The sequence below is a fragment of the Bufo gargarizans genome, chromosome 2, assembly GCF_014858855.1.
Source record: "Bufo gargarizans isolate SCDJY-AF-19 chromosome 2, ASM1485885v1, whole genome shotgun sequence".
In the NCBI taxonomy this organism is placed as follows: Eukaryota; Metazoa; Chordata; class Amphibia; order Anura; family Bufonidae; genus Bufo; species Bufo gargarizans.
In genome coordinates, this window is record NC_058081.1 from 413008595 (window position 1) to 413020992 (window position 12398).

Consider the following 12398-nt stretch of genomic DNA (forward strand, 5'->3'; position numbering starts at 1 on the left):
CCCTTGATCTCTCAGTAGGAAAAGCATGTGGCAGCAACTCAAAGTAAATGCCCACCTGGTTAAGGAAACCTCGGCACTGAGTTGGCTCTCCCCCAAAGCGCTGTGGAAGGGGGGCAGAACCGGTCATACCCTGAAACACCACAGGCGCAGCAACAGGTGTCAGGGTAGACTCTGGCGCAACAACCGGAGCGGCAGTAGGAGCGGACCCAGGAGCGACAACCGACCCATCGGCAACGGAAGCTAAATGAGCCGTGCGTTCAAGCAGGGTTTGCAACGCCACAGCGAACCGACCCAACAGGTGATCCTGCTGATCAAGTCTGGCAACCAGCGTAGGTAGCGAGGGTGGCCCTGTACCGTCAGAATTCATGGCTTGGTCCTAATGTCATGGAACCATGAACCAGACGTACAACAAGAGATAAGTGGAAAATAAGAAGGTTTTATTGAAGAGCAAGCCGTAAGCAAAGTCCGAACGGATGGCTAAACCGAAGCAGGGTCTTGCGGAGACAGAGGTCAGGAACCAGAAGGGTAGTCAGACGAAGCCAGGAACAGGAACCAACGGGGTAGTCAGACGAAGCCGGAATCAGGAACCAACGGGGTAGTCAGACGAAGCCGGAATCAGGAACCAACGGGGTAGTCAGACGAGGCCAGGATCAGGAACCAGAAGCAGCAGCAGTCTTGGAAGCATGTGAACACAGGAGGACCAAGCAAGGAACTGAAGCCACAGACCTCCTATATATATGAGCTGGGCATCCAGCTCCTCCCAGTGGGAAGGAGGAGCCGCAGGGTGGGAGGCTACAAGAAAACCCAGAAACCAAGATGGCCGCCAGCACATGTCAAACGAAGGGAACAGCAAGGAGGTAAGACCATGACAACCCCTCCACGTACTGACTGATGGTTCGGCCCCATTCAACTTCTGGGTATCTAAATTGTCCACGTGGCCAGAGCTAGCCTTTTATGCCTTGGAGGTGCTGGCCTGCCCGGCGGCCAGCGTTTTGTCTGAACGTGTATTCAGCACGGCAGGGGGCGTCATTACAGACAAACGCAGCCGCCTGTCTACAGCCAATGTGGACAAGCTGACGTTCATAAAAATGAACCAGGCATGGATCCCACAGGACCTGTCCGTCCCTTGTCCAGATTAGACATTAACTACCTTCCCTTAACCATATATTATTGTACTCCAGGGCACTTCCTCGTTCAATCCTATTTTTAATTTCATTTTACCATTATATTGCGAGGCTACCCAAAGTTGAATGAACCTCTCCTCTGTCTGGGTGCCGGGGCCTAAATATATGCCAATGGACTGTTCCAATGTTGGGTGACGTGAATCCTGATTCTCTGCTATGACATGCAGACTAATTCTCTGCTGACGTGAAGCCAGATTGTCTGTTACGGGACCTTTCTCCTCTGCCTGGGTGCTGGGCCTAAATATCTGACAATGGACTGTTGCAGTGGTGGCTGACGTGAAGCCTGATTTTCTGCTATGACATGCAGACTGATTCTCTGCTGACATGAAGCCAGATCCTCTGTTACGGGACCTCTCTCCTCTGCCTGGGTGCTGGGCCTAAATATCTGACAATGGACTGTTGCAGTGGTGGCTGACGTGAAGCCTGATTTTCTGCTATTACATGCAGACTGATTCTCTGCTGACATGAAGCCAGATCCTCTGTTACGGGACCTCTCTCCTCTGCCTGTGTGCTGGGCCTAAATATATGCCAATGGACTGTTGCAGTGGTGGCTGACGTGAAGCCTGATTCTCTGCTATGACATGCAGACTAATTCTCTGCTGACATGAAGCCAGATTGTCTGTTACGGGACCTCTCTCCTCTGCCTGGGTGCTGGGCCTAAATTTATGAAAATGGACTGTTGCAGTGGTGGGTGACGTGAAGCCTGATTCTCTGCTATGACATGAAGACTGATTCTCTGCTGACATGAAGCCAGATTGTCTGTTACGGGACCTCTCTCCTCTGCCTGGGTGCTGGGCCTAAATTTATGACAATGGACTGTTGCAGTGGTGGCTGACGTGAAGCCTGATTCTCTGCTATGACATGCAGACTAATTCTCTGCTGACATGAAGCCAGATTGTCTGTTACGGGACCTCTCTCCTCTGCCTGGGTGCTGGGCCTAAATATCTGACAATGGACTGTTGCATTGGTGGCTGACGTGAAGCCTGATTCTCTGCTATGATATGAAGACTGATTCTCTGCTGACATGAAGCCAGATTGTCTGTTACGGGACCTCTCTCCTCTGCCTGGGTGCTGGGCCTAAATTTATGAAAATGGACTGTTGCAGTGGTGGGTGACGTGAAGCCTGATTCTCTGCTATGACATGAAGACTGATTCTCTGCTGACATGAAACCAGATTGTCTGTTACGGGACCTCTCTCCTCTGCCTGGGTGCTGGGCCTAAATTTATGACAATGGACTGTTGCAGTGGTGGCTGACGTGAAGCCTGATTCTCTGCTATGACATGCAGACTAATTCTCTGCTGACATGAAGCCAGATTGTCTGTTTCGGGACCTCTCTCCTCTGCCTGGGTGCTGGGCCTAAATATCTGACAATGGACTGTTGCAGTGGTGGCTGACGTGAAGCCTGATTTTCTGCTATGACATGCAGACTGATTCTCTGCTGACATGAAGCCAGATCCTCTGTTACGGGACCTCTCTCCTCTGCCTGGGTGCTGGGCCTAAATATCTGACAATGGACTGTTGCAGTGGTGGCTGACGTGAAGCCTGATTTTCTGCTATTACATGCAGACTGATTCTCTGCTGACATGAAGCCAGATCCTCTGTTACGGGACCTCTCTCCTCTGCCTGTGTGCTGGGCCTAAATATATGCCAATGGACTGTTGCAGTGGTGGCTGACGTGAAGCCTGATTCTCTGCTATGACATGCAGACTAATTCTCTGCTGACATGAAGCCAGATTGTCTGTTACGGGACCTCTCTCCTCTGCCTGGGTGCTGGGCCTAAATATCTGACAATGGCCGTTTGCATTGGTGGCTGACGTGAAGCCTGATTCTCTGCTATGATATGAAGACTGATTCTCTGCTGACATGAAGCCAGATTGTCTGTTACGGGACCTCTCTCCTCTGCCTGGGTGCTGGGCCTAAATTTATGAAAATGGACTGTTGCAGTGGTGGGTGACGTGAAGCCTGATTCTCTGCTATGACATGCAGACTAATTCTCTGCTGACATGAAGCCAGATTGTCTGTTACGGAACCTCTCTCCTCTGCCTGGGTGCTGGGCCTAAAGATCTGACAATGGACTGTTGCATTGGTGGCTGACGTGAAGCCTGATTCTCTGCTATGATATGAAGACTGATTCTCTGCTGACATGAAGCCAGATTATCTGTTACGGGACCTCTCTCCTCTGCCTGGGTGCTGGGCCTAAATATCTGACAATGGACTGTTGCAGTGGTGGCTGACGTCAAGCCTGATTTTCTGCTATGACATGCAGACTGATTCTCTGCTGACATGAAGCCAGATCCTCTGTTACGGGACCTCTCTCCTCTGCCTGGGTGCTGGGCCTAAATATCTGACAATGGACTGTTGCATTGGTGGCTGACGTGAAGCCTGATTCTCTGCTATGACATGCAGACTAATTCTCTGCTGACATGAAGCCAGATTCTCTGTTACGGGACCTCTCTCCTCTGCCTGGGTGCTGGGCCTAAATATATGCCAATGGACTGTTGCACTGGTGGCTGACGTGAAGCCTGATTCTCTGCTATGATATGAAGACTGATTCTCTGCTGACATGAAGCCAGATTGTCTGTTATGGGACCTCTCTCCTCTGCCTGGGTGCTTGGCCTAAATTTATGACAATGGACTGTTGCAGTGGTGGCTGATGTGAAGCCTGATTCTCTGCTATGACATGCAGACTGATTCTCTGCTGACATGAAGACAGATTCTCTGTTACGGGACCTCTCTCCTCTGCCTGGGTGTCGGGGCCTAAATATCTGAGAATGGACTTTTCCAGTGGTGGGTGACGTGAAGCCTGATACTCTGCTATGGGACCTCTCTCCAATTGATTTTGGTTAATTTTTATTTATTTAATTTTTATTTTAATTCATTTCCCTATCCACATTTGTTTGCAGGGGATTTACCTACATGTTGCTGCCTTTTGCAGCCCTCTAGCCCTTTCCTGGGCTGTTTTACAGCCTTTTTAGTACCGAAAAGTTCGGGTCCCCATTGACTTCAATGGGGTTCGGGTTCGGGACGAAGTTCGGATCGGGTTCGGATCCCGAACCCGAACATTTCCGGGAAGTTCGGCCGAACTTCTCGAACCCGAACATTCAGGTGTTCGCTCAACTCTAATAGTACATAAGGCTGAAAAAAGACATTTGTCCATCCAGTTCGGCCTGTCATCCTGCAAGTTGATCCAGAGGAAGACAAAAAAAAACACAACTGTGAGGTAGAAGCCAATTTTCCTCACTTTAGGGGAAAAAAATAAATTCTTCCCGACTCCAATCAGGCAATCAGAATAACTCCCTGGATCAACGACCCCTCTCTAGTAGCTATAGCCTGTAATATTATTGCACTCCAGAAATACATCCAGGACCCTCTTGAATTGCTTTATTGTACTCACCATCACCACCTCCTCAGGCAGAGAGTTCCATAGTCTAACTGCTCTTACTGTAAAGAATCCTCTTCTATGTTTGTGTACAAACCTTCTTTCCTCCAAGCGCAGAGGATGTCTCCTCATCACAGTTACAGTCCTGGGGATAAATAGATGATGGGATAGATCTCTGTACTGTCCCCTGATATATTTATACATTGCAATTAGATCTCCCCTCAGTCGTCTTTTTTCTAAAGTGAATAACCCTACTTTTGATAATCTTTCAGGGTACTGTAGTTGCTCCATTCCAGTAATTACTTTAGTTGCCCTCCTCTGGATCCTCTCCAGCTCTGCTATGTCTGCCTTGTTCATAGGAGCCCAGAACTGCACACAGTACTCCATGTGTGGTCTGACTAATGATTCGTAAAGTGGTAGGACTATGTTTTTATCATTGGCATCTATGTCCCTTTTGATGCAAACCATTATCTTATTGGCCTTTGCAGCAGCTGCCTGACACTGGTTTTTGCAGCTTAGTTAGCTGTTTATTAAAATTCCTAGATCCTTTTCCATGTCAGTGTTACCGAGTGTTTTACCATTTAGTATGTACGGGTGACTTGCATTATTCCTTCCCATGTGCATAACTTTACATTTGTCAGTGTTAAAACTAAACTGCCCAAGCCTCCAGTCTATCCAGATCGCTCTGTAGTAGTATACTGTCCTCTTCAGTGTTAATTACTTTACACAGTTTAGTGTCATCGGCGAAAATTTATATTTTACTATGCAAACCTTCTACAAGATCATTAATAAATATATTGAAGAGAATAGGGCCCAATACTGACCCCTGAGGTACTCCACTAGTGACCCAATCTGAGTGTGTAGCGTTAATAACCACCCGCTGTTCTCTATCATTGAGCCAGTTACTTACCCACTTACAGATGTTTTTTTCCCAGTCCAAGCATTCTCATTTTATATACAAACCTTTTATGTGGTACAGTGTCAAATGCTTTGGAGAAGTCCAGATATATGACATCCATTGATTCGCCGCTGTCAAGTCTAGAACTTACCTCCTCATAGAAACTGATTAAATTAGTTTGGCATGACCGATCCCTCATGAAGCCATGCTGACATGGTGTTATTTACTTATTTCTATTGAGATGCTGTAAAATAGCATCTCTTAGAAAACCTTTAAACAGTTTACCCACAACAGATGTTAAACTTACCGGCCAATAGTTTCCAGGCTCTGTTTTTGGACCCTTTTTTTAAGTCGCTGTTGTACTTCTTCCTGGGTCAGACAGGACACTTTTAATGGGGAATTTATTTTTACATTCAGCATTTCATCTGACAGTTTATTTTCCTTAGTGAATACATTGCAGAATAAAATATTTAACAGCTTTGCTTTCTCCTCGTAGCTCTCTGCGACTCCCCCCTCATTACTCTTTAAAGGGCCAACACCTTCAGATTTATACTTTTCAACATTTATATAATTGAAGAACATTTTAGGGTCAGTTTTACTCTCTTTGGCATTTAATCTTTCGGTCTCTAGTTTGGCCGCTTTTATTTGTTTTTTACATGTTCTAATTTTTTCCTTATAGTTTTTCAGTGCTTCCGTGCTACCCTCCTCTTTTTGTGTTTTATATGCTTTCTTTTAGTCATTTATTGCTTTCTTTACAGTTCTGTTTATCAACATTGGTTTCTTTTTGTTCCTTAACCTTTTATTCCCATATGGTATGTACCTCTCCCAATGAGATTTTAGGATGCTTTTAAAGATATCCCATTTTGTAGCTGTATTTTTATTTTTGAGGACTTTGTCCCAGTTACTTAGGCCTATGGCCTCTCTTAGTTGGGTAAATTGAGCTTTTTTGAAGTTTGGTATTTTTGTTCCTCCCTGTAGAAACGCTCTTTTGAATGATAATTGGAAGGTTATTACTTTATGGTCACTATTTCCTAGGTGTCCCCCAACCTAAACATCTGTTGCTCTGTCAGGCCTATTGGTTAATACTAAGTCTAGTATGGCCGTCCCTCTAGTCGGGTCCTCAACCAGTTAGGAGAGGTAATTGTCTTTGGTTATTTCCAAGAACCTGTTTTCTTTATGAGATATACAGGTTTCAGTTTCCCAGTCTATATCTGGGTAGTTGAAGTCCCCCATAATAACCACCTCATTATGATTTGTCGCCTTGTCTATCTAATTTAGCAGTATATTTTCTGTGGACTCTGGTATATTAGGTGGTTTATAGTAAACTCCTATTAGTCACTTATTATTGTTTTTAGCTCCATGTATCTCTACCCACAGTGACTCCACATGTTCATGTCCCTCACTTATATCTTCACGGAGTGTGGGCTTTAGACAGGACTTTACATAAAAGCAGACCCCTCCCCCTCTCCGGTTTTGATGATCCTTTCTAAACAGACTGTAACCTTGTACATTAACTGCCCAGTCATAGCTATCATCCAGCCATGTCTCAGTTCTTCCCACTATGTCATAGTCCTCCTCACACATCACTAATTCCAGTTCCCCAGTTTTATTTGTCAGGCTTCTGGCATTAGTATACATACATTTGAGAGGTTTATGTATATTTTTTATCCTACACCTTTCCTTCTGAACTGTTCTAGTCCTTCCTTCCATTCCTCCCCTAGTCCCACTACCTTGCCCCTGGTCTCTATCTGCACTATCTTCCCCTCCTATAGTGCATTTGTATTCTGCACAATACAAATGCACTATAATATACTTTCTATGTTAGATAAGTATATTACACCCCTCAGTAAGTTCCACCTATCGATAGCACACCTATAGCAGTCCTTAAAAATACTTTTGTGGCCCTATTAGCAAGTGTTTGGTGTCCCGAACATCTTGTCCCTGCTCCACACAGCAACCTCTCCCTACACTGGCAAAAGACTGAATATAAAATGGTGGCCAGATTGGGTTTATTTATAAGGTAGGGGGTATGTCTAAGTGCTGAAATATCTCAATTGGCTGTCCTGTCCTGTACCATCTGATGGGTCAAAGTTCTTCACAATGTAAAAGAATATGGCACCGGCAGACATCGCCATATGTTCGCCTGTTCTGCGTACCACGAACAAGCAACGTTCGCCACAAAACTACCACCGGGCCAACATAAGGCCATCTCTACTCACAACAGGGAATACAACAAACACAAAACAATAGGAAAAGACAAGACTTATCTTGAAGTAGAAAACTGGCAGCTCCAGAAACACCACAGAGTACAACCGACCAGCTAGTTAGAAGGCAGCAAGAAAATCTATAAATCGCACCTCCAAGAGTGAGAAGCAGCTACTTATGGGAAAAGTAAATTACCAACAAGCAACACCTGAAGCAAGAGGTGTGGAATTCACCAAAACACAGACACAATAAGATCCACAGTGAACTTAATCAATTTAACCCACGAGTTGCCGGTCTCTCCGATCTCCTGGTACCTTACACAGGAACGTCTGTGACACTAGGAGAGCTTGCAGGTGGGGAAATGGTAGATGCAGGAACAAGGCAGGCAGGACTTCAGAGTGAAGAACAGACAGGGCAGATAGACTATGAAAACGTATACATTAACTTGTCAGGAATAAATAATGGATAATGCAGGAGAGAACACAATAGAATTGCTGAAGTACTAAGGGGCTCATTTCAGACACAGAGGTCACAGAGCGCCCTCACGTTGTGCGGAGCCAAGCGGTGAGTACAGAGCCTTCACCTGTTTCAGGTCCTTGAGTACTAATGAGCACTTCTATAATGGAAAATGCTTATTAGTATTCACCCCATAAGACGCTGGGACATTTTTTCCCAACTTTGGGGGAAAAAATGCATCTTATGGGGTGAAAATGTACCTTATATATTTACACATACACACACACTGAAAACAGTTTTCAACAGAATTCCGGTGAGAAATAATTATCAATTGCCTATATGAAAATAATGCATAACAGCGACATCAGATTATGTACAGGGTTTGTTTGTAGATGTAACAATTGTCTGTACTGTACAGAAGTTATTATGTACATAAAATAGATATTTTTCATCATGTCTTTTTGAAAAGTTGCTTCATTTTAATTTAAAATGCGCTGGTACAATAAAATAGTTGTTAATGTGCACCTACCGTTGCCTTTAAATATCCTGAGTTTAGGTCACCAATATAGGAAATGCGGAGAACACTTTAACACGTTTTACTACTAATTGTATTGAACATCTATAATTTTCTTCATTTTGTGGTAGGTCAGAACAAAATTTGCTTTATACCTGGAATGGTTGGACCAATTCTAGAAATGACACTCATACCTGAAGATGAATTACGGAAAGCTACAATCCCAATCTTCTTTGACATGATGCTATGTGAATACCAACATCATGGAGATTTCAGGAAGGTAAAATGTGACTAAGTGAATATTAAAATATACAATAAACATATAATGAAATGCTACTTGCATAGCAGTTCCAATTGCAATAGCCAATCGGTTAGCATTATAACTGTGTGTCCTTGGCTAAAAGTCATTGGTTGAAATCCTGTTCTCCCTGTACATGTATCCAATTCCTATATTGTAAAGCTATTATTTTATATTACAAAATGAGGGATATCAATTCAAAACTGGAGTATCCATTAGTGTTGGTCAAGCACCAAAGTGCTCGGGTGCTCGAGTAGAACACCTCGGGATGCTTGGGTGCTCAGTAGCACAATGGAAGTCAACGGGAGAACCCGAGCATTAAACCAGGCACGTCCTGCTCTGAAGAGGGGAGGGAGTCTGGTTCATAGTAAGAGGTCAGAAATTGATCGAAACACCACGGGAACTGCATGTGGAGGATGTCTGAATGCATCTTGGACTCCCAGGATGCTGCTGGGAATGATGTTGTCCGAGTAGTATGCCACTTTTACAGACTGACAATAACCAAACCGAAGATAAAAATCAATTTTTAAAGGAAAAATATGGGCGAGGGCCTGCTGCCAAGCTGACCATCTAGAAAATTTTGTAGGTGAGGGCCTGCTACTGAGCTGACCATTTAAAACATTTTGTGGTTGAGGGCCTGCTGACGAGCTGACCATCTAAAAAATTGTGTGGGCAAGGGTCTGCTGCCGAGCTGACCATCTAAAAATTTTGGGGTAAGGGTCTGCTGCAGAGATGACCCTCTAAAACACTATAGTTGAGGTCCTGCTGCAGACCCTCTAAAACATTAGGAGCGAGGGCAGCCTAATAAGCATGTTGATATGATGGAGGAGGAGGAGAATGAGAAAAGAGAGATTGAACCATTACCCTTTTTAGTGGTGGAAGAGGTGCATGGGAATACAGTGTATTCAATACACCAAGCCACATTGAGAGTGCCTTTATGTTCAGCCACTTTCTTGGTGTAGTATAGAAGACAGGGGCAATCCAGGACTGTTTATTTTTATACGAGTCAACCGGTCAGAATTTTCAGTTGGCAGGCTGATGCGCTTATTAGTTATTATGCCCCCAGCAGTTCTAAATACCGGCTCTAACAAAACACTGGCGGCGAGGCAGTCCAGCACCTCCAAGGCGTGGAGCGCCAGTTATTGCCCCGTGTCCAGCATGGACACCCAATAGTTGTAAGGCACACAGGTATCGTCTGCTACGTACTCCGTTACCATCCTCCAAAACTTTTACCCTCACCCTGACGACACTAGGCCGTGCATCAGGGTGAGGGTGCTGGCGGGGTTTCATGAAACTGTCCCAGGCCTTGGAGAGCGTTGCCTTGCCTCTGTTGGAACTGCAGTGTGTTCCCCTTGTCTCCCCTCCTCGGTTGTCCAAGGAAGTTCAGCGTTGTCAGATGGAAATTTTTGGAGCAATTTTTCCACAAGGACCTTCTGGTTTTGCACCATTTTACTCGTCCTCTCCACCACAGGAATGACAGATGAGAAGTTTTCTTTGTAGCAGGGGTCGAGAAGGTTGAACAACCAGTAATCGGTGTTGGCCAAAATGTGTACAACGCAAGGGTCACGGGAAAGGCAGCCTAACATAAAGTCAGCCATGTGGGCCAGAGTCCCAACAGACAAGGCTTCACTTTCCTCATCAGGAGGATGACTCTCAATCTCCACATCCTCTTCCTCCTCTTCTACCTATCCGCGCTGAATAGATGGAATAAAGCTTCCATTCGCGCTGAAAAGATGAACTGAGGGTGATCTTGCTATCACCCTGCGTACTTTCTTCCCTCATTCTACCTCTTCCACATGCAAGGGCTTCTGCATTAATTGTGAGCAGCGAGCGTTAGAGTAGACACAGAAGTGGGATGGTTACGCTGATAATAGCGTTATCGCCGCTCACCATCTGTGTTGATTCCTCAACACAGTAAAACCTCACAGAGGCAGACATCAATGCCCACTCATCACTTGTGAAGAGCGGAAGCTGAAAGGCAACGACTATGTTGCAGCTGGTATTCTACTACTGTCCTCTGCTGCTCACAAAGCCTGGCCAACATGTAGAACGTGGAGTTCCAGCGTGTGCTCACGTTGCACGACAGTCGGTGAGCTGGCAATTGCAAGTGCTGCTGCAGCGTTGCCAGACCAGCGGAAGCTGTCGATGACTTGCTTAAATGGGCACACACGGGGCGCACCTTCACCAGTAGCTCAGGCAAATTGGGATAGGTTTTCAGAAACCGCTGAACCACTAGGTTGAACACGTGGGCTAGGCCTAATATGTGTGTGAGCTTGCCGAGCTTCAAAGCAGCCACCAAGTTACGGCCATTATTCAATTTCCTGATAGTTTTTATTTTTATTTTTTTATAGCGTTCACCGTGCGGGGAAAGTAACATGACCGCTTTATAGATCAGGTCGTTACGGACGCGGCGATACCTAATATGTGTAGTGTATTTTATTTTTTTTTTTTTATTCAGTGATTGTACTGTACTGTATTTTACTTACACTGAACAGATCTATGCTTTTAGCATAGATCTGTTCAGAACCATGGACAGCAGGATGCCTGAGAAGTTGCCATGGGAACCTTCCCTGTCTGCCACAACTGAGCAGACGGGGAAGGGGAAGGAGGGGAGCTCCCTCCCTCTGTCCCCCCATCCATCTGGGGGCTGCAAAGGCACAGCAGCCCCCCGATGGCAGAGGGGGGGAGTTCCCTGACTTAACCCTTTCCATACCGCGGTCCGTACGGACCGCGGTATGGAAAGGGTGAAACGGCTAAACGGCTGACATCGCAGCAATGTCAGCCGTTTATACCAGAGTGTCAGCAATGTGCTGACACTCTGGTACCACTGACCCACCAATGAAAATTTAGCGGGAGGCGGGCGGTGCGGCAGGCGGGATCGCGATTCCCCGCCTGCCTCCCGCTAAATTTTCCCGCAACTGCCGCACCGCCCACAAACCGCCCCCCTGCACTCCGCCACATAAATGAATTCAGGGGTGCAGGGGGGTTAAATTTTTTTTATTTTGGCCATTTTTAGGTTTCTGGGACCGCAGGGATCAGGGACTACATAAAGCGCTGCAAACCGCAGGTCTGAATTGACCTGCGGTTTGCAGCGATCGCCGATATGGGGGGTCACAGGATCCCCCTCAGCATTGAGCCTGAGTGCCTGGCTGTGTGTAACAGCCGGCACTCAGCGCTGTCACCATGTCTGCAGACATGGTGACAGTTTAATGCCAGGACGAGTATACTCGTCCTGGTGCGCTAAGTACAGTTGCTCCAGGACGAGTATACTCGTCCAAGGTCCTGAAGGGGTTAAAAGGACTATGATACTCAGCTCCTTCTAGACATTTACTGGTGTGTTTACAAACATGGTGAAGTCAAGAGAATGGTCAAGGAAGACAAGAGAAGAGGTGATTTCTCTTCACAGGAAGGGCAATGGCTATAAGAAGATTGCAAAGATGTTAAACACACCAAGAGACACCAT

The 12398-nt window shown here is 45.8% G+C and overlaps 1 protein-coding gene and 1 non-coding gene across 4 annotated transcripts in view; one reads left to right on the plus strand and one right to left on the minus strand.

The window, feature by feature from the left end:
* Positions 1-12398, plus strand: part of DOCK2 (dedicator of cytokinesis 2) — a 1177826-nt gene that overhangs the window by 851988 nt on the left and 313440 nt on the right. For all 3 annotated transcript variants that reach the window (XM_044280877.1, XM_044280878.1, XM_044280879.1), the window contains one exon: positions 8769-8917. In XM_044280877.1, the coding sequence (XP_044136812.1) occupies positions 8769-8917 (149 nt within the window). The remainder of the gene's footprint in view (positions 1-8768; positions 8918-12398) is intronic.
* On the minus strand, positions 11559-11695 carry LOC122929859. Its single transcript, XR_006388074.1, has one exon.